At 50.2% G+C, this 20,799-nt stretch overlaps 9 protein-coding genes across 9 annotated transcripts; 5 read left to right on the top strand and 4 right to left on the bottom strand.

The window, feature by feature from the left end:
- Positions 1-15: 15 nt before the first annotated feature.
- EDD37DRAFT_652617 (uncharacterized protein) lies at positions 16-2,679 on the top strand (the record flags this gene model as incomplete). Its single annotated transcript, XM_062818468.1, has 1 exon — positions 16-2,679. One exon carries the CDS (start codon positions 16-18, stop codon positions 2,677-2,679), a length of 2,664 nt encoding a protein of 887 aa, XP_062667130.1.
- Positions 2,680-2,691: 12 nt separating this feature from the next.
- Positions 2,692-4,409, bottom strand: EDD37DRAFT_672851 (Alpha/Beta hydrolase protein; the record flags this gene model as incomplete). The annotated part of the gene is made up of 8 exons (XM_062819460.1): positions 2,692-2,796; positions 2,848-3,009; positions 3,113-3,233; positions 3,298-3,487; positions 3,546-3,554; positions 3,614-3,889; positions 3,964-4,112; positions 4,171-4,409. The coding sequence occupies 8 exons, from the start codon at positions 4,407-4,409 to the stop codon at positions 2,704-2,706; spliced, it is 1,239 nt and encodes a 412-aa protein (XP_062667129.1). The 3' UTR covers positions 2,692-2,703.
- A 485-nt stretch (positions 4,410-4,894) lies between these two features.
- On the bottom strand, positions 4,895-7,135 carry EDD37DRAFT_106145 (PIN domain-like protein). Its single transcript, XM_062809178.1, has one exon. It carries the CDS (start codon positions 6,796-6,798, stop codon positions 5,050-5,052), a length of 1,749 nt encoding a protein of 582 aa, XP_062667128.1. The 5' UTR covers positions 6,799-7,135; the 3' UTR covers positions 4,895-5,049.
- Positions 7,136-8,455, top strand: EDD37DRAFT_106209 (lysophospholipase II). Its single transcript, XM_062809179.1, has one exon. The coding sequence runs from the start codon at positions 7,472-7,474 to the stop codon at positions 8,336-8,338; it is 867 nt and encodes a 288-aa protein (XP_062667127.1). The 5' UTR covers positions 7,136-7,471; the 3' UTR covers positions 8,339-8,455.
- Positions 8,456-8,762: 307 nt separating this feature from the next.
- Positions 8,763-10,130, top strand: EDD37DRAFT_659096 (oxidoreductase; the record flags this gene model as incomplete). The annotated part of the gene is made up of 2 exons (XM_062819016.1): positions 8,763-9,721; positions 9,779-10,130. The coding sequence occupies 2 exons, from the start codon at positions 8,763-8,765 to the stop codon at positions 10,128-10,130; spliced, it is 1,311 nt and encodes a 436-aa protein (XP_062667126.1).
- A 259-nt stretch (positions 10,131-10,389) lies between these two features.
- On the bottom strand, positions 10,390-12,090 carry EDD37DRAFT_652612 (uncharacterized protein; the record flags this gene model as incomplete). Its single annotated transcript, XM_062818467.1, has 2 exons — positions 10,390-10,518; positions 10,579-12,090. 2 exons carry the CDS (start codon positions 12,088-12,090, stop codon positions 10,390-10,392), a joined length of 1,641 nt encoding a protein of 546 aa, XP_062667125.1.
- Positions 12,091-12,846: 756 nt separating this feature from the next.
- EDD37DRAFT_687934 (uncharacterized protein) lies at positions 12,847-14,370 on the bottom strand (the record flags this gene model as incomplete). The annotated part of the gene is given in 3 exon segments (XM_062819951.1): positions 12,847-13,471; positions 13,522-13,588; positions 13,608-14,370. 3 exon segments carry the CDS (start codon positions 14,368-14,370, stop codon positions 12,847-12,849), a joined length of 1,455 nt encoding a protein of 484 aa, XP_062667124.1.
- Positions 14,371-16,035: 1,665 nt separating this feature from the next.
- On the top strand, positions 16,036-17,833 carry EDD37DRAFT_672837 (major facilitator superfamily domain-containing protein; the record flags this gene model as incomplete). The annotated part of the gene is made up of 7 exons (XM_062819459.1): positions 16,036-16,077; positions 16,154-16,280; positions 16,333-16,494; positions 16,542-16,650; positions 16,711-17,160; positions 17,207-17,439; positions 17,475-17,833. 7 exons carry the CDS (start codon positions 16,036-16,038, stop codon positions 17,831-17,833), a joined length of 1,482 nt encoding a protein of 493 aa, XP_062667123.1.
- Positions 17,834-18,881: 1,048 nt separating this feature from the next.
- Positions 18,882-20,754, top strand: EDD37DRAFT_567927 (general substrate transporter; the record flags this gene model as incomplete). Its single annotated transcript, XM_062814167.1, has 7 exons — positions 18,882-18,957; positions 19,012-19,937; positions 19,992-20,119; positions 20,168-20,224; positions 20,281-20,350; positions 20,402-20,459; positions 20,522-20,754. The coding sequence occupies 7 exons, from the start codon at positions 18,882-18,884 to the stop codon at positions 20,752-20,754; spliced, it is 1,548 nt and encodes a 515-aa protein (XP_062667122.1).
- Positions 20,755-20,799: the final 45 nt, after the last annotated feature.

The following is a 20,799-nucleotide window of genomic DNA, read 5'->3' as shown; positions in this document are numbered from 1 at the left end:
TGACCTTTTGCTATCATGGCGACATTGAGCGCGAAGAGCGTGGAATTACAAATAACCCCCAAAAGGAACAGCAGGTACTCGGTTTCAATCTACAGTCAAGACAACGAGAAACGATCCTTTGATGACGGCGCTCCCCTTCGCCATTCGAACCGAATCTCTTTGCGATCGTCCTTTACTTCGATTTCTGAATACAAATCGGATCATGCGCAGTTCTATCGGCCCAACGCGAACAAGACATGGGTTCTGTCCATATTTCTCCTTGCATTCGCCTGCTGCATCCTGTTGCTGGAGCTCGCGATCGCTGCACATCCAGATGCGTCCAGAGTACACGGCGTTGAAAGGAGGGGCCTCGACATACAAGAGATAGGAGTCCTTTGGGAGCGACAGGAGCCAGTGACATCGAGCTCGGTTCAGGACACTTCCGTTGTCTCAACTACTCCCACCACAACCGGCAGCATTTCATCTGGCGAGCAGGGCACTGGACAAACTGCTGCATCGTCATCGCTGACGTCCGCCACTGCTCCGACATCATCAGCTGCTGCGTCGGTCACGGTTGGACAACCGACATCCTCGGCGGAACTGACGCTGACCAGTGAGACATCACCCACGACCAATGCTGGCACTGCCTCGACCGACTCTGTCGTTTCCTCGACGCAGCCTCTTGCGACATCCTCTGCAGTGTTGGCCAGCACGACAGTAGCGCAATCGAGTGCTCATACCACGGCATCCAGCAGTGACGCTACTACACACGCCGACGCCACGACATCGAACACGTTTTCACCAATTTCATCATCTAGCGACCGATCATCGTCGTATGCAGTGGCTATCACATCTGCGTCGGCCTCTGGCTCCGGAACGTCTGGCAGTCAGGCGTCATCTCTATCTGTCTCTCAAAGTCCCACCAGCATAGTCGACAATGCCGCAGTGACATCAGGAGGATTTACGTCCAGCAGTGGGAACGTCCAGGCTACGGCAAACCAGGTCACCAATACTCATTATGTGACAACCTCATTAACGCCTTCACAGTCCGCAGCCGGGGTCATTTCCGTTACGACAACAATTAGCCCTGCGAATCAGGATGGAAACAACAGTACAACCACTTCCACCGTTTCGTCATCCACTACGGAAGCAGAAACTTTCACGCATGCGGACTTCTTCTTCGCCATGTATGTACCCACGTTGCTCGGAGTGTGTCTACAATCAGCCTGGCTCGTGGTCTTTTCAACGTTCAAACTCATGGAGCCTTTCTATCAGCTTGCTCGGCCTGGAGGCGCTACAGCGAGCATGAGCCTGACTGCTGATTATCTTTCACTAGGATTGTCCTTCACGTTTTGGAAGGCTTTACTGAATGGTCATTGGGTGTTGTTTCTTGCCGGACAAGTTCAATTCCTTCTAGGACTGGTGGTGGCTTTGGCAAGCGACGCGATGAATGTCAAAGCTACAGCATATTGCAAAACAGAAGTCTCCGCTCAACAACCATGCAGCCCAGTATGGGTAGTCAACATGTCCGTGGTACGATTCATCGAAGTATGCTTGATTGGTTGTCTCATCATGGTATTTGCCATCATTACACTGAATCACTGCAGAGTCAGTGGAGTCTTCACCGATCCGTCCAGGGTCGCAACGACAGCAGATCTTCTTGTCCACGAACCACTTGTCCAAGACTTACGGAGTCTGCCTTCGGCAGCCAATAAGGCTCAAATTCAGGCAGAACTTGAAGCAAGCCGATACGCCCTAGGTGTCTTCGAGGAGCGGGGGATTCGCAAGTACGGGCTGGTCAGATTGGACGATGCCATGCTACTCTCCAACACCCACAATCCGTCGCACGGCGCTCGGTATGCAAATATTACCAGCTCTGCCAGGACCTTGATCAATGAATTTACAGTCCGGCTCAGAGGCATACCTTTCTTGTCAGACGCTCTTTGCTTGGCTTTCATAATCATCCTTTCCGCGATCATTTTTGGGTATTGGTGCGTCTCGGCGGGCAGCTTCAACGATTGGATGAACAGTGGTCACTTCGGGCCCTGTACGCTCTTGACTATCATCGCTGTGGTTATTCAGTCCTTGATCAAACGCAAAGAGCAGCTACTGCGGATATCTTATCCTTATGCTGTCTTATCACAGAGCCCTGCAAAACCCGCATCGGAAACGATCCTCGCTGGAATTCAAAGAACACCATTTTCCTCGGTATACAAATGTTTTCGCGTCCGAGATCTTTCGTTGGCATCCATGTCTTCGGCAGCGATTATTTCAGACTTGATACTGGTCATGATCCCTGGCATACCGTTTACACAAGCACAGACCACAGATGTGTACAAGGCAAGCACGTGGAGCTGTCTCCTCATGTTGGCCCTGATTCTTGCGACCCAGCTCCGTATGACCTACAAATCTTGGAGGGGAGACGGCAGAATGAATGTTGATGCTCCGGCAACACTTGCAGAAGGATTAAGAAGATTGTGTGGGAGCAGGTTCGTTGCAGAGAATGCTGGGCATTCCCTTTCTCGGACCGTAAAAGAGACGCATGCTCCGGCTGAGGAGAAGCTTGGGTACGACCAGGAGCTGAAACAGCGACTTCAGTACGCTGGAGTCATTGGAGAAAAGAGATACACATTCGACTACATGCAAGGTCTTGATGGCGTGCATAGGTACATGGTCGAGGAGGAAGCCTATATCAGGTAGCTGCCATTGCTCTGCAATGTGTGCTCAGGTGGTCTTATTTGTCCATGCCTGTCGCACAAAGTCCGAGAAATCGTTCAACAATTCGTCAGGCTTTTCAACCGCCGCAAAGTGGCCGCCCTGTCCATCATGTCAGCCTGTGATCGTCGATCATGATGTCTGCCAACATACCTGATCGTGTTGTCGGTAAAAGGTGAGATTGCCAGTGGTTGCTGCCCACGCGCGAGGGATTGGGGCCAGCTCCATTGGGAACCATGAGTACCCGAATGGTTTGCCGTGCGGGATATGCCAGGCAGGGTTTTCATGCGCTCCGATAACGCCTGGGGTGAACAGCTGGAGAAAAGGTCAATTAATCCATTACGCGTTTGCGCAATGAGGCGATTCCGATGACAAGGCCGAAAGGAGCCAGTCCTGCAACGGAACGAAAGATGCTCACCTGTCGATAGGGCCACAATGCCGATGCCGCACAACCGGTCAGCCAATACAGAGTCACTGATTCCAGGATGACATGAAGAGGAGGCTCTTCGTCACTCCAGTCAAGAAATTTTTCCGATATCCTACATTGCGAGCGCAGCATCAGTTCAACGTTCATCCAGTCTAAGGCACCCGGTCAGAACATACCATGCAAGCAAGGCTACAGGATTACTGCTTAGCGCAAAGCCAATCGTACTGGGACGCGTCGCATGCTGCAAGGCATATGAACTGCCAAACGTTTTGAAGTCATTCGCGCGACGCAGGCCCTTCCGTTCAGCAGCAGAGATCGGAATGTTTTCGTCGATGTGGTCGGGTTCCGCCATGATGCAGAAGTTGACTGGGCGCTGGCGTGAGCAACGACCGAAATGACAACTGGCGGTTTGACTCTGACTCACTATGGATTGCTGAGAGATGGTACATTAGTTTCGAAATTCATTCTTTCCCACAATGATGCCGCTCATACCTTTACAGGCGTCATGCTCTGCGGCAATCACGCGAGCCACCTTGCTCCCGACGTCGCCTCCCTGCACGATGTACCCTTCGAATCCAAACCCGAGCGCAATCATCAACTTGTTGAGCAGCCGGGCAGTATCCTCCAAACACATATCTTTGTCGACTGACGCTGCGGTCGAAAATGCATATCCGGGTAGAGAAGGGACAACAACGTGGTAGGGGAACGTGTCAGGGCGGTGCTGTCGCCGCAGTTTGTCCAGTATTGGCAGGAATTCGAGGAAGCTCCCTGCAGACCACGATGCTCAGCCAAAAATCATCCAAGTATGAATGGCATCACGGTGGCCGCTGCTCCGTACGTACCTGGCCATCCGTGCAAGAGCAGCAGCGGTATGGCATCTCTTCTTTTGGAGAACAGTCCCACGAAATGTATGTCATAGACCTTGCCATCATCATCGCGAATGGGAGAAACAAAGTTGGGAAAGGAATTGATGTGTTCTTCAGACTTTCGCCTACGTTGGAAGTGGTCAATTGTCGTTTGTGGCATTCCAGCGGGGTGGGTTCACTCACCAGTCAAATTGCTCAGACCAATGCTTCACTGCATTTTGCAGCCAGTCAAATGATAGCCCTAGGCGGCGATCCGGTAAACTGTTCTCGTATGATGGCGGACCGAGTCTACTCAGGCGTAGTAATGTCTTCAGATTGTCAAGTTCAGTTTGGGGCGTGTTGACGGTAAAAGGATGGAAGCTGCCACTGGCACTCGGTGGAAGAGTTCCATAGTCTTGCCTCGATGCTTGCTGGTCCTCCATTATTCTCACGATTAGTAGGAGATGTGTTGTAGATAGTCGATTGTCGTGGTTGTTGAGATCTGGAAAGCAATTTGTCATGTTCGGCATAACAAGACACTTTGGATTATATTCTCCATATTTATATTCATTGTCCTGACAAGCTCTCCTGAGATTTCGATTACACCACTTCCAACATAACGGTCGCCCTGAATGCAATGCATCCTGACCCATGATGCAGTTATGTCGTGTTTCAAGGTTTCCATTCTCCAATCCGAGCACAAAGCAGCTTAGTTTACATGGAGTTGTCTTGGGAGTTGGCTCAAAAAAGCGGCAACGCCCTGGATTTGACATTGGATACGACGACGCCGCTTTTAATTAGCGACGCACCTTGTCCACTTGGGTCAACCGCCTTACACTTGACATCAGCTTGATCATTAGACAAAGTGTTGAGCGCTTGAGATTAATCATGTCATCAGCATCAAAGGCCGATGCTGCAAGGCCTTGACTAAAGTCGCGAAACCGCAGTAAGAAAGTGGAGTTTGAAGGCCATGGGTCACGATAATAACGAATTGCACACACCGCAGGACTGTTTGCGGGTGACGGCCCCAGCCTTACACACCCTTCGCCCTGGTATCACAGTGCTATGAGAATGGCCTTCTTATCAGCATGGAGATGAATTTAGCTCAATGACTTCAACGCTGCCTGCATCGAGTCGGCTGAGGTTAGTTGCTCTGGAAAGATCCTTGTCAAATTCAGGCGTCGACATATCGTGGGCAGCATGGGGCCCAAAACATTCAAGGTCCTTGTTGAACAGAGCTGCAAGGGGAGGAAGATCAACACTGGAATTGGCAGAATGTTGGGAAAGAGATGGCGCAAACATTGGTTGTGGTGCCAATGGTTGGGTCGTCGGCCTGGCACGATATCTCTTCCGCTGTGGTGTAGTCGGTTCAACATCGTTGTCATCATTGCTAGCACCAGGCTGCGACCGCTTCCTAGCTTTCGGAGCTTTCCGAGGTACAGCTTTGGTGAGACTTTTGCCTTTGCTGTTGTGCCACCAGGTATAGGAGACAGGTGCGCCATACTCGATCAGCCACCGGGGCAGCCAAGCGAACTGATCTTTAGATGGATCAAACTTGAAATCTCGCAGGTAGCCTTCTATGACGGGCTCGGCAGATACTTTCATCTGCAGTAACTGCTCCGGATTATAGAAGACCTTGATCCTTGCGACATCGTCCACTTTCGCTCTGTCAAGCCGAAAGCCACACTCAGGTAGTAGCTGCCGGGTATGGCGTTGCAAGCCTTGTATCATGAGATATCGCACCATTAGGGCTGGACAAATATTCTTGGCGAACTTGCGAGCGTAATAACGACCTTTCCAGTCGAAATACTCCTCTGTGTGGAGGCGGAAGCGCGAAACATTCATCGGCCGTACCCAGGCGTCCTCAGGCAAGCACTGTCTCAGATCGTTCCTAGGGTGTATGCTGGGGTCGAGATAGTGTTGGACAACGTCTTTTGGAAACCCACGAGACAGCTTCTTCGCTAGGTCTCCCGATCGAGGAATTGAGGACTGCTTCAGCTTCGTACCCAATTGCTCGCTCCAAGCGACAACCTTCTCCACGACGTCTTCCTCGGAGCCGAGTATTCTGTTCAGCTCTTCACCAAACGCATCATACAGATCTTGTACCGCGTTCGGACCGTAGCCTTTCAGGCCGTTGGTGTAGTCTCCTCCACTGACCAGAGCAAACAAAAGGCAAAAGCCACGGCTCATAGTGTTTCGGGAAGTGTAGACGTATGCTCTGCGAGGTTTGTTTCCCTCATTGTTGCAAAGATCTAGCACTAGGCTACTGCCAAAAATGAACGCGTCGCCATCTGTCGTAACAACTCCGTCAACCAATCCTGCTCGTTGCATGGCGCAGCATTCGGCCTCGGCCTCACCAGTTGCGTCAACCCAAGGCAGGCCAAGAATGGTGAATGTTTCTCTGGTCAGCTGAACAATATGTGCCAAACTCTGATCACGATCTTTATCCTCGACGGAACGCGTCGTAGATGATTCAGCTCTAGGGAGGAAACGCTTTGTTTTGGTGAATCGACGGTAGTCGTGGTATCTCTGCCGCTTGAATGCCGGCTTGCCGTCACCATCATAAACAAAAACAGGTTGAACGCCGGCTTCGAGGAAGTGCATAGCCAAGTAAAAGACATTCTTGGATGCGTGGTTCATGCCACCGCTATCTCGAATCGCATCGGTAGCACCTTTGTCCGCGAAAATTCGGGGGTAGACGTCCACGGCGACCCGAAATGGTCGACCATTTTTCCTCAGGTACTCTTCACCAAGTTGTGGCAGAGGTACAGTGTCTTCCTTCTCTTGCGGATACCTTGCTCGAATGGCGTCCCAGAGTTTGTTGACGCCCATCGCCTCGGCGGTCTTGGGATCAGGAAGGGTTCCGATGGGAGAAGATAAGGAAGGAGGACGGCTTTCGAATGCTGGGCCTGAGTGAAGCACAATAGCGCGTCAACGTCAAATCATCACGAACAGTGCACGCGATGAGCATACCAAATCAGTCGTCTTTCGCAAGGCCTGAAGTCTGCGGCCTAGTGTTGCTGATTTGTGGGATTGCGTCGGGTCAGCGCCAACGTGACATGGGACGTCGACAGACGGAAAGCTCGTCGTCGAGAGTCGAATAACATGTAGTCGGTCAAGACACTTGCATGTACAAACCTCTGGATCAACATCTTGACCATCATTCCTGCAAGCCACCAGATTGTGGTCCAACAGGTCTGCAGGAGCGAAGCCCCTAACTTAGTCGATTTCAGGCTGGTCTGACCAGGGTCGTGATATGGAAGCGTGTGTTGTTTATTGGATTATCCAAGTAACGCGTCGTTTCACGAAGTCAACGCGGTGTCATGTGATTTCGGGAGGCTGCCTTTGTTAAGGGCTTGGCCCATATGGTTTGCTGGCGGCGGTTTTGTGTGGTACCAGCGAGGACCTTGTCATTATTTGAAATTTTGTCCTTGGGGCTCGCAGAATTTTATTCGATCATTCCATTCTGCCCGAGCATACAAGTACTCCTACTCACTTCATCAACATGCACGTCGTTTCCCGACAAGCGACAAGCAAGCACACCCACACTGTAATCTTTCTCCATGGCCGAGACAGCACTGCCCAAGAATTTGCGGACGAGTTCTTCGAGAGCGAGGCGACCGAACCTGCGGAGCAACCACGCACTCTTCCAGATCTGTTCCCAGGCATCAAATGGGTCTTCCCCGCAGCACCGCTTCTTCACTCGAAACGGTTCGACACCACAATGTCTCAATGGTTCGATATATGGTCAGTCGAAGAACTCGAGGATCAAGAGGAAATCCAGCCCGAAGGGTTGAAACAAAGTATCGGTGGCCTCGTGGACGTGATAAGAGCCGAAGAGACGCTTGTACCTCGACAAAACATCTTCTTGGGAGGGATCAGCCAGGGATTTGCCGTGGCACTGTCTACCTTCTTCGCTGTCAGTCACAACTTCGCTGGCCTGATCGGCCTCTGCAGCTGGATGCCGCTTGCCAGCATTGTGGACAATCTCAAAGCTTCTTCCAACACCAGCGACGAGGAGCAGCTTCTACGTGCAGTCCACAAGACATACTTCGGTCAGCAGTCTCAAGGACAATTGTCATGGCAGCTTCTCCGGTCCACTCCAATCTTTCTGGGCCACGCAATCGATGATTGTATTGTCCCTGTCAAGAATGGAAGGAAGATGCGGGACACGCTTGTCCATTCCTTGCAAATGGATGCTCGGTTGTATGAGTATGAGGATGGCGGCCATTGGATCAATGAGCCTCAAGGTGTGGATGACATTGTTCAATTCCTCAATCAGAACATGCTGAGAACGAGAAACACTATGAAGGAAAGTTTCAAAGAGAGTCTTGGTCAAGATGAGGTGTGCTCGGCGAACCTGCCTCTTTAGAATGCACATTTATTGTCTAACAGCAAATTGGACAGCCATGACAGCAGACCCGTCAAGGTTTTCGGACCGTATTTTGCTCGGATCTCCGAAGCTTGCATTTTCTCCCGAGTAACCAGCAATGCACGTTTTTATCTGCGCCATCACTCTTTCGCCTTGCAACAGGTAGTCACACTCGGGTGCCAGCATGCCATCATCGTCCGAAGGGATACGGTGACGCCTCGATATCCAGCAAAGATGGACACATGTATCGATCATAAAAGCTCCGAGAGCTTCCTCTTAGAAGGAATCTCTTTCAAGGTACGAACAAAGCATTAGAATCGTCTACCATATCCCTTGCCAGCCCAACAAACAGGAAACAAAACAATCCAAGCCGATTCAGGAGTTGCCTAGAGTTGTCACACAAGCCTTCATTCCACAAGAGATCATGGCACCGTTGTCCATCTTGATCGTTGGTTGCGGCATAGGTGGCCCCACGCTTGCTTCTTTTCTGCTACTTTCTTCCCATGACTCGCAACAGAGACCTAGGATCACCATCCTTGAAAGATCTACAACACATGCACGGGGTCAGAACATTGATGTCAGAGGCGCAGGTGTGACAGTCATTCGCAAGCTTCGGCTCGAAAACGCAATCCGCTCAGCCACCACGGGCGAGGAAGGTACAAAATTCGTGGATGCAGACAACCGAGTATGGGCTGCTATCCCGGCAGACAAGTCTGGCCGTGTCCAAACGGGAACAAGCGACATCGAGATTCTGAGGGGACGGCTCGCGGATCTCTTATATCGGAGAAGCAAGGACGTGAGCCAAGAACTGGAAGATGAGGGTGGAGAAGGTATAGAGTATATCTTTGGCGATTCCCTGGAAGGATTGGAGCAGGACAGCGAAAAAGTGCATGTACGCTTCGCTAAGAATGGCGAAAGAAGGACTTTTGACTTGGTGGTCGGAGCCGACGGCCTTCAAAGTCCAACACGCAGGTTGGGATTTGGACAAAATGGTGACCACGAGAGGGTGAAGCAACTTGGGATGTATGGCGGATTCTTCAGCATGCCAAAAGGCTCCACGGACAGTGATTGGAGGCGCTGGTTCCATGCGCCTGGAAGGAGGGGGATAATGGTGCGACCGTCCGAGGTGAATGGTATGTCGACCGTATTCATGAGCATCATCAACGAGAAAGATAAAAGGTTCGCCGAGGTTGCAGTAGGCGGACATCAAGGCGTCGACAGTCAGAAGGCGTTGCTCAGGGAGTACTTTTGGGATGCTGGCTGGGAAAGTAGGAGGATCATCAAAGAGATGGAGGCCGCCGATGACTTCTACTATGCCATGGTGGCGCAGGTCAAAATGGATAAGTGGAGTAACGGAAGGGTTGTGCTACTGGGGGATGCTGGGTGAGTTCATTTCCTCGTTCCAAAGCTGCCCGACTGTACCTCTGACAGTGTGAAAAGATATTGCGCATCACCTATTTCAGGCATGGGCACAACATTGGCCATGGTTGGAGCATACAACCTCGCAGGTGCTCTGACCCGATTCCCCAGTGATCATACGGCTGCATTCGCCGAATACGAGGAGAAGATGCGGCCAGTTGTCGAACGGGCACAAAAGCTAGCTCCAGGTGCTCCATATGTCCTTGCCCCGGAAACAGCCTGGGGAATTTGGGTGCTGCATGCATTCTGCCTCATGATCAATTACTCCAGAATAGGCTTGCTGCTAGCCATGATCTGGGGCCCGCCAGCGAACGCGGTGCCCGTTGAAGATTATGGATTCAAGCAATTGGCTGAGTGGTCGCCTCAGACTTGAGCTGTTTCCTGCAGTCGCTCGTGGAGATCTACCAGACTCAAGGACACAGCACGTCGATTCGATATCTTGTTATGGCATTTACTGGTATATCACTAGCAGACTTGAGCGTTGTATGTCGAAGCACACGCCCATCGACTTGAACTTCAGCCATGATTCACTCGAACGACGCTATTTTGTCCTGAGGCCTTGATCCTCAGGCATTCTGACCGTTCTTGAGCTCACAAGTATCTCGTCTTTAGTCTCCTGACTTTAACAAAAGCTAAACCACATCGAAGCCCGCGTACCCGTTCTTTGCACATTCGTCGATGGTTTTATAGTACGTGGGAACACCTCCAAGGTATATCAACGGCTCTCTGACTTTGCCTGGGATATTATCGGCCATGTACCACTGTCACAAGGTCAGTGTCTCTGAAGAAGACGAGTAGTGATGAAGCTGTGCATAACTCACCGACTTTGTAGTTGGTAGCAGCGAAGCATTTGCAATTGCGTGGACACCTTTGCTCCACTCGTTTTCTGCCTGTTCCTGGGCGTTAATTGACTTTGATCCCTTCTCTCGCATGTGATTGAGTACACCAAGGATCCATTCGCCCTGTAGTTCGGCACAAGTTGGGCCGTTGCAAAAAGCAGTGGGTGCTTGGGGTCCGTAGGTGAAGAACATGTTTGGGAATTGAGAAACGGCTAGTCCAAGGTATGTTTTGACACCTTCGAGCCACTTGTCAGTAAGCCTGTGTCCAGACTTTCCGCGGATATCTATCTCGTTGAAACCACCAGTGACTGCGTCAAAACCCGTAGCGCAGATGACATAGTCGAACTCCCACAACTTCTCCGTGGTCTTGATGCCCTTTTCAGTCACCTCGAGGATTGGTGTGGAGTTCACATCCACCAAAGAGACATTCAGCTGATTGAAAATCTCGTAGAATCCGATCTCCAACGAACATCGTTTGCATCCAAAAGCATGGGGTTGGATCTCTGGAGCCAACATTTCCTTCACCCGCGGGTCATTGATCCTGGCTCTGACTTTGTCTCGCCAGAAATTGTAAGCTTCTTTATTGGCGTCCCTTGAGAACATCATGTCGTGATAGGTGGCCAACCAAAAGTGAAAGTCACCTTCATCCCACAGTCGTTGGTAGGTAGCTTGCCTCTGTTCTGGCGTATCGTCGAAAGTGGCCCGAGGAAGAAAGTTGAGTAATATGCCCCCAAAGCCCTGAGTCCTTTCGGTAAAGAACTTGGCATAGTTCTCTCTTGGAAAAGCCTGTTTGTCTGCAGCGTATTCAACTTGTTTCATTGGTAGTGCCATATTGGGAGTCCTTTGAAAGAGAACGAATTCGCCGGCCACTTTGCTGAGCTCTTGGCTAAGCTGGACACCCGTTGAGCCCGTCCCAACGACGGCGACTCGTTTACCTTTGAGATCGGGCTCGTTTCTTGGCCAATATGATGGATGGACCCAAGTACCTTGAAATCGATCAATGCCTTTCCAGTCCGGTATGTATCTTTTAGCCGCAAAGCCAGTGTTGAGGAGAAAGTACTTCGCACGAAAGACCTTTCCGTTGGCTGCTGTCACCAACCATTTGCCTTCTTCTTCATTCCATTCCGCAGCCGTAATGCGAGTACTGAAGTAGGTGTCCTTGCGTAGATCCCACTTCTCCGCGACAAAACTAAAATATGCTCGCAGTTCTGCTGAACCGGGGAACCTTTGAGTCCACGACCACGAGCGCCAGAGTTCGGGGTCTGAGAACTCATAATGAGGAATGGTGATGTCCACACGTGCTCCAGGAAAGCGGTTCCAACACCACACACCTCCGTAATCAGACGCAGAGTCGACCAGTTTTACCTTGTATCCTTCCTGGCGCAGCCGCCTCAGTTGATAGACTCCACCAAAGCCTGCACCAACTATGATAGCGTCAAGCTCTTCGACATCACCATTTGGGATCTCCTGGTCTGTGATATTAATGTTGTCCATTGTGTCGGTGAAGGTAAGCATCTGGCAAATCAAAGAAGGCAAAGTACGGCGAGATACAGACGAGTGGGTCAAATGTTATGAACCTGAAGAGGCAGGGAGGTGCACTGATATAAATGCTGGTTGCATAAGTGTGTTGGCCAGCGTCTGGGAATGGACAGCGCCTCAGGCATGCTTCTCCTGGAGCGTTCGGCACGTAAGCAACCTGCCTTACTCTTACCACAATCCATCGATCCTATGATCTTCATCTCCGATGGCAGCTTGTGGGTAAGCTTGTACTACTCGTTATGTTGAAAGGATGCAATTTGATCAGGCACCCTGCCCCGGAGTCTTTGTGGTGACGAAGCAGAGGTTCGAGTTTTGGAGACTAGTACAAGGAACAATTCTAAGTGGATGGAACTCTTTGTACTTTGGGCAGGCGACGGTTCGAAAGTGGCGTGCCGCATCCACCAAACTCGAGAGATCTCCGCTGCCCCGGCCAGGCCGCGAAAATTACCCATTTCGTGCCCTCGGTTACATTGGGCACATTTTTTGAAAACTCCGACGCGAACTAACAGTCGTAGCGATCAGGTCGAATGCCCTCATGCACAGATGATTGTAGAACCTGGGAAGCTGGAGACATGACTGGCTGAGGGCCCGGGGCCGAACCCACCAGAACGTACTTTTCACACCAAGCAGTAACATAGGGTTTGGGCGTTGTTGACACTCTCTGAGAGCTCATGTCAATCGCCCAAATAATATGACTTCTGCTCGGTAACACTATGACTCCCATTTCTTAAGGATTCTGTTGGCCACGCGCTCACCACTGAGATAAGCACCAGTGACCGTGGCCAAGTATGCTGCAGGGGCGGTATGTTCTCCCACGAACCACAACCCAGTGCTCTCACCTAATCCAGCGCCATCGCGCAGAGTCTCAAGGTCTTTACGTGCTTGAGTGCTTCCAGTCTGTATGTTCGTATAGGATCCCTTTCCTGCCAAAGGGTCGAGCTGCCACGATGAGCAGAAGTGTGAGATAGGCTTGCACGAACTATTGTGGTCAGAATAGTTCGCCAAACGGGAGTAGTAAGGTTTTGCGAATCCATCAATGGCTTTGTTGTAAGTATCGGAGTGCGGCTCCAGAGTCTCGACGGATTGTACCACTTTGGTGCCACAGGGGCCGTGAATATAAAACAGGAGGGTCGGCTGCGCGAAACCGTCAGGAAGATGAGCCAGCGATATCACTACCACGTTCGAAGGAAGCCCCGGTGGATGCTTCCCGTATGCGTTATCATGGAAATGGGTGAAGCATGGATATGGATCCTCCATTGTGGCGAGCGGATCTTGTGGCTTCTCAAGCCACCAGGCTGTCGGAAACGTTAAGTAAAGCTTCTCGAGTCGTCCGTAGCTGGATACCTTGTTAGAAGGAGCTGGTTTATCGAGTCTCACCAAACATACCCAAGGTTTTCGATCGCCTGCGAAATGCTAGCAGGCAAGGGAGGTGTAAATGTTTTCTCTTTGTTTGCTTTCAACCATCCTAATACAGGAAATGACTACCTCGTCGAATGTTTCGGAGATCCCCTGTAGTGTCTCAACCAGTATTGACGAATCTTCGCCGGTTGTCTCCATGGACATATGTTTGATCTCGGTGCCAAAATGTACAAGGTTTTTCTCGACCACTTGCTTGGCCATATAACCGAGAATGTCTCTGTATGTATTGGCCAAGAAGGCATCCGTTCCACCGGGCTCGTCCTCCATGCAAAGAAACTTCAAACTCTGTGTGGAGGTCGGATTGCCTATGAACTGGCCATACCGCTGCGCTTCATTCAGCAAGTCTCGGAGAAAGTCAGGATCCTGGCCGATTTCCATGGTCGCTGTCACCTTGATGAACTCCATGAGACTGGTTTCAGGGTCTATATTAGCAGCGTGCTGAGCGCTGTATTCGTGGGCTTTGTCAATGTAAGCCCAAAATCTCTCTCTGAGAGTCGCAGTTGTCTTAGCATCTCTTCTCTTCCCATCAGAACCGACAGTGGCTTGAGTAGAAGGACGCCAAAAGAGCTGCGTATTGGTTTCGTGAGCCAGTTGCAAAATTGGATTGGCATTCGTTGAATGGATCCAGTTGGCTCCCAAATCGACAAGATGCCCACTCGAGCGTATCTGATGAACGCGACCACCGATCCGATCACGAGCTTCAAACACTTTCACATTGGTGGCACCAGCACTGAGTAGTACGTCCGCGCATCTTAGTCCAGACACGCCAGCACCTATAATCGCCACGCGGGCCTTGGACAGCCTGTCTGAAGGCATCGCTGAGGTAGCTAGTACCTCAACACTGACAGAGTGACCAGGGAGACCTTGATGCGAGCCGCTTCATTCAAGTATCTGGGCAGGCTGTTCCTAAAGAAAACGTGCTGTAGGCTATGGAATCTGCTGTGCATTGGGTGCTTAGTAACACTCGTGCTCAACACTGCGAGTAGACCGTTCCTATTGCTCCAATTAAAAAGTTTGTTGACAGGGACCGGACTCAAAGGGTCCGTCCAGCCAAATCGTTGTTCGACATAACCCATAGACGTTAATCGTGGCAAGGCTGCGTTTACACGACTTCGTAGTCTAGCCAGTAAACTACCGATGTACCTACCCCATAAGTGCCAGAGTCTAGAGTACTTTGACGAGAGATAAGAACTCTACTCATCGCAAACTATAAGACTTGATGTAAAATTGATAAGCATGCAGGCTGTACTTTCCCAACTAGATCTAGTACATACAGTACTTGGACGGAAAGGACAAGTCCGTGTTTGAGATTCGAGCCATGAGGGGCCCAAGTTGTCCCAGAAAAGGACTCCATGTTTCCGGCAAGCCTGGTGACATTCCGGATAAGACGGGAGGCTCGGCAGAACTCCGTACCCGTACTAAGCGTCAAATTCCCTGATACGGGCTTTAGCTTTGAAGGATCGTCACGCTGAACCATGATTCCACGTTATGAATATGCCCTTATCTTATAAAGTATCAAGGACCAAGGCGCGACAGAATTGTATTCTCATTGTATCACCAGGGAAAAAGCCTATTTGCACAAGTGGGAGGGCAGCTTTCGTGAAAGATTGACAATGCAATGAGTGCCGGAGTCGCAAAGAACATCAAGTCGGCATTTCTCAAGGTTCAGCAAAATGTGCTGAGTGCTAAGCAAATCAACTTGCAAGTGATAATCGGAGATGGCATGACACGCTACAGTAACATTCAGAGTCCGAATCTCAGGATATGCCGTACATCGCGGAGTAGAGACCTGTCTCCTGCCAAGGTGCCTGGGTCAGATCAGATTGGCGACCGGCACTCCAACGGAATGTAGGTACATGGTTCCGTGGCTGATTGATACTTGATTCATAATTTACCGGGTCAAACATGGTGCAGCTGACACCAGATCCGGTGCTTATGAGATGAGAGAAGCTGGCAATACGTTTAGCTAAATAGGCATTGGAACAGGTCAAGTCTGATAGGATAGTTAACGTGGCATTGTAGTATTTGGTGAGTATGACAGCAGTAACAGTCATCATGGATGCTATGCTATGTAGGGAAAGTTCAGACGTTCTCGCATGCTATGCTGGAAGAAGAAGGTGCGACACTAGGTTAATGTCGCTTGATACTTACCCCTCGTTATGTCCCTCGCACCAATGCCTCTTAGCAATCCCTTCTTATCTAAGTGGATGTTCATCTGGTCATAGACTTAGAAAGAGAACTATCGCGAAAGGAGCAAGAGATCTCTTGTGATCAATCAATCTACTGGCGCGCCCATTAGGGTGGGCAATTCCGTCGTTATCTGAAGCGCTGAGGTGTTCGCGCCGAAGACTTCCTTATCTGCTACAATGTCATCCTCCTGCGGTCAACCATGGTCGTGCCTATATAGGGGTATCAACGGTACATGTCGGCCGCTTCTCAATCATTCCAGCACAACACCAACTCCTCGTATGAGCTTTCGCAATGCACGAACCTATTGAAAACGTCCAAGCAGACGTCTTCCAGGTCCACAACCCCGAAAGCCAGGAAAAGAAGACCCTCCTTGCCGGAGAATGTCGATGAAGCCTTGTTGTTTCTGAAGCATGAGCCCGCCACCGCTGGTGAGGTCACTTCTATCGATGATAAGAAGTTGTTGCGTAAAATCGACTGGCTTCTCATGCCTCTCATGTTCTCGGTATACTATCTCCAGTATACCGATAAGACTCTCCGTGAGTATTCCTTTGAGCACAGAAATGCAGCCGTCGTGCTGACAACCCATAGTTTCAACTGCCTCAGTCATGGGTGTTATCGAGGACACACATATGCCTGCCAATGGCTTCTCGCACCTCGCAATGACTTTCTACGTCTCGTTCCTCGTTTGCGAACCTCTACAGTCCACACTTATTCAGAAGTTTCCGACCGCTCAATTCCTTGGAATCAATGGTGCGTGTCCACACCGCTATTCTGAACCAGGAAAATAACAACTCTAGTGACCATCTGGGGTGTTGTGGTGACCATGAATTGTGTGTGCAAGGGTTTCGCGCCACTGGTTGTGCTTCGTGTCCTGTTGGGAGTTTTTGAGTCATGCGTTGCACCGAGGTTAGCTCTTCATCTCTTCCGTTGACGACTATTGAATGTATCATGCTGACTGGCTAAAAGTCTCATTATTCTCACCTCCATGTGGTATACGAGATTCGAACAGACCTTACGAATGGGTATCTGGTATCAGGGATCGTCCATCGCACCCATCGTTTCGACTTTGGCGTCATACGGATTCCTGTTCTATGACAAAAAACATGACCACGATCATTTCAAATCCTGGCAGATTCTGTTCCTTCTCTTCGGTCTGCTTACCATCGCTATTGGCATCTTGGTTTTCTTTTTCCTTCCCAACAGTCCTATGAAAAGTCGATTCTCTCATGCAGAGAAGGTGGCTATTCTTGAGCGAGTCCGAGACAATGAGACCGGTATCGAGAACAAACATCTCAAATGGAAGCAGGTAAAGGAGGTTCTACTGGATGTCAAGACATGGATGATGAGTCTTATCGTCATCTTGACAAATGTGCCGAACGGTGCAGTCAGTTCGTTCAACGACATCATTATCTCCAAGTAAGGCATCCGCCGAGTCTTGTCAATGCCGCTGATCTTTGTGCAGCTTCGGTTATAGTGATGCAGAGTCACTACTGCAGAGCCTTCCCGGATGTGCAGTAGCATTCTTCAGTGTCTGGTGGGGAACATGGGCTGCTGGTCGATACAACTGTCGAGGCCTCGTCATCATCGCTCTGATCATTCCGACTCTGCTTGGTGGAGCCCTGATGGCATGGCTACCTGCGAACAACAAGTCTGGTTTGTTGGCAGGGATCAACCTAATTAATACTGTTGGCTCAAGTATGTTCATGCGCATTGTTATCTTGATCAAAAAGACGCGTCTGCTAACGAGTTTTCCTTAGCATTGCCTCTTTTGTACTCTTGGGTTACTGCCAATTATGCCGGACACTCGAAGAAAATTACCATGAACGCCATTCTTCTCATGTCATTTTGTCTGGGGAACATTATTGGCCCTGAAACGTTCCAGGACTCTGATGCGCCGCAATACATTCCAGCCAAGATGACCATTGTCATCACTCTCGCAATTGCTATTGTCATTACACTTGGGCTGGCTGCAATGTACCATCTCGAAAACAAAAGGCGTGACCGGGCAGGGTACCAAGAAATGCCGGAGGATTACCAGTTCCTTGATCTTACCGACAAACAAACCAGGAATTTCAGATACCTCCTATGATTCTAGAGCCAGTATTTCGGAAAGATGGACGAATAGGCAACTAAAACATTCAACAAAGCGGTATCATTTTGTGTGTTGCACGTTTGTTGACAATGCCCTAGATGAATCTTTTTGGGCTGAACAAGATGAGTTGGATCGAGAGCACTAGAGGGGAGAAGACATACTGGTATGCTAGTGTAGTCTTACACCACTTGTCTATGGTGTGAGTTCTCAACCTGAAGGGAGGCTGACTGCACGCAAAGTCGCCATCAGTGGAAGCACGATTATGGTATAGCGGTTTTCGTCTTTGCAGGCTCTTGGATCAGTCCAGACGTAACAGGCCGAGATGTCGTAACAACGTTGCCAGTAATGTGGGGGTTATAATTGCGCTCGAGTTAAATTAGCGAATCAGAGCTGTCTTGACAAGACTTCCATGTGGTACGCACGCAGAAGTACATTTGCCACGTGTGGTCCTTACCCGCGGTCAACATCGTGGAGAATTCCAGCTCATTGGCACTTCCCCGGATGTGCGCGTTGATTACATGGCAAGAACCAAGCTGACTATCTCCCACAAGGGCAGATGCTCCTCGGAACCTCTCAGTCTCTCCACCAACGGCCATCCAATAAGGCTCATTTGCCTTGGTCATTCAGACTTTGTTCCCAGTCGATGACCTCCCAACTGTGTGAAGGAGATTTCTTACCTCTTCGGGATCGGGATCTAGATTGGAGGTACACAAGCGGGAGCGGAATTACAGTGTACGGAACACTGCTCTGTGGAAGCACAATACTCCACCATTCCATATTAGTGAGATCTAGTGCCGGTCTACGAGATTCTCGAACGCGATCTCACAAACCTCCGGTTATCGTTTTCCAGGTTAGACCCTGAAGCCCCAGATTCGTGGTCTGCGGCCTACCTGGGGTGAGTGGATTTCCCCATCTATCATCTCCAACAGATCCACTGTTTGTCAAATACTCTTCAAGTATTGCAGCATCCTCTAACATCAAGAACAACCGTTGCAATTACTTATCCATTGACTGTAACACCGAGCCACCCATTTTGCTGGCAAACATGTCCACCAAGACCACAGCCTACAATTTAGGCGTTGGGTTGATCGTCGCTATTGGAAGCTTAACGTATGGCTTTGGTAAGACACGCTTGATCGATGAGAATGCTCATCACGCTGATAATGATTCTCAAGGCTTCGCTTCAGTCGCAACCAGTATCGGCCAGCCTGGATTCTATCTTTACTTCAACTTATCGACGACTGGATCAGGTGCTGCATATACAAACCACATCCTTGGAGCTCTGAACGCGCTCTTCTTCTTCGGAGCAGCAGTTGGCGCACTCTCAATTGGTCCTCTAGCTGATGCTATTGGGCGAAAGAAAGGACTGGTATATACAAGTGTCCTGGCATGCCTTGGTGGCGCTCTCGCAGCTGGCAGCGTCCATATCGCTATGCTCATCGTCTTCCGTATCGTTCAAGGCTGCGGTCTTGGTTCTCTTGCTACCTTGGTCCCTATCTATCTGTCAGAAACATCGACGCCCAGAAAGCGTGGTATGTTGACGGGTTTACACGGCTTTTTCCTGGTCTGTGGCTACAACCTCGCGGCCTGGGTTGGAGTGGGCTGCTTCTTTGCCAAAAATCTCACTTTCGGCTGGCGAGCACCTATCGCTTTAACTGTCCTTCCACCTCTGATCCTCCTGATCGGCACATTCTTCGTCCCCGAGAGCCCTCGCTGGCTGATCATGAAGGACCGCTCCGACGAAGCATGGACCATCCTTAGTCGTCTGCACAAGACTGTTGGTGGGGATGATGATCCTGCGGCACGTGCAGAGTTCTACCAGATGAGAGAACAGATCGTCTTTGAGAACGCCAATCCAAGTGGCTATTGGGCCATCTTGACCACGCGAAAGTATTTCAAGCGCGCATTCTTGGCCTGTTTCATTCAATTTGCCGCCCAGTCATCTGGGGGTCTCACCATCAGCAGCTACAGCGTGATCATCTATACGGACCTAGGACTTACCGGCGTCCTGCCGTTACTCATGTATGCCATCTACACCTTGATTGGAGCACTCGGCAATCTGGGATCTCTACTCACAATTGATAAAACGGGACGGAGACCTGTAAGATGACTCGGTTACCTTGTTGTGTAACGTAGAGACACTAACGCGGAGCAGGTACTTATTATCGGCTTAGCAGGGTGCCTCGTTGCGTTGATCATTGAAACGGCTATGGTGGCTAAATACGTCGATGTCCCGAAGCCTAATCCTGGGGGCCAGAAGGTGGCTGTCTTCGCCTTCATGCTGTATGTTCTTCGGCCCTGATCCCCAGTTGGTGCTAATCATTCCTTTAGCTTTGTCTTCTTCTACGGTCTCTTCCTCGATGCGGCATCATTCATCTACTCATCAGAGTATGTTTCCATTTCCCACTGAGCCTCTCTAACAAAATTGACACCGTCTGCCTTAGGATATATCCGACAAATGTTCGTGCTCGAGGTGTGGCTCTCGCAACCTTCACGTACTTCGCATTTTGTATTGTGAGCATGGCGTCTCCTCCAGCCTTTGCTGCCTGGCTAACACGCTCTCAGGCCTATGTCACCCCAGGAGCGACTGCTCTTGCTGCAATCGGATGGAAATACTTCCTTGGTAAGTTCAAGATGCATCTTGACCTTCGTATTTGTACTTGAAGTCTCTCTGACAGTGTAAAGTCTTCGTCTGTGTGACTTTCTTCAGCGTCTTGGTTGTGGCATTCTTCTACCCCGAAACCAAGGGCAAATCTCTTGAGGATTTGGCAGAGCTCTTTGGTGATCCGGTTGTTGTGCATTTGACAGACCTGGACACAGCGGAGAAGTCGGCTTTGGAAACAGTCAACCAGGTGGAGACAATCAATCATACTGAGCAATCGAGCCAACTCGCTGCTGAACCTCGTCTCTCTGCTTGAGCCGACAGCAGATTATCAACAAAACCTCAAACGTTGAGGCCAAAC

This window comes from Exophiala viscosa (genome assembly GCF_022695815.1).
Source record: "Exophiala viscosa unplaced genomic scaffold EDD37scaffold_10, whole genome shotgun sequence".
Taxonomy (NCBI): Eukaryota; Fungi; Ascomycota; class Eurotiomycetes; order Chaetothyriales; family Herpotrichiellaceae; genus Exophiala; species Exophiala viscosa.
Note: the sequence above shows the minus strand (reverse complement) of the source record. Positions and strands in the feature narration are given on the sequence as shown.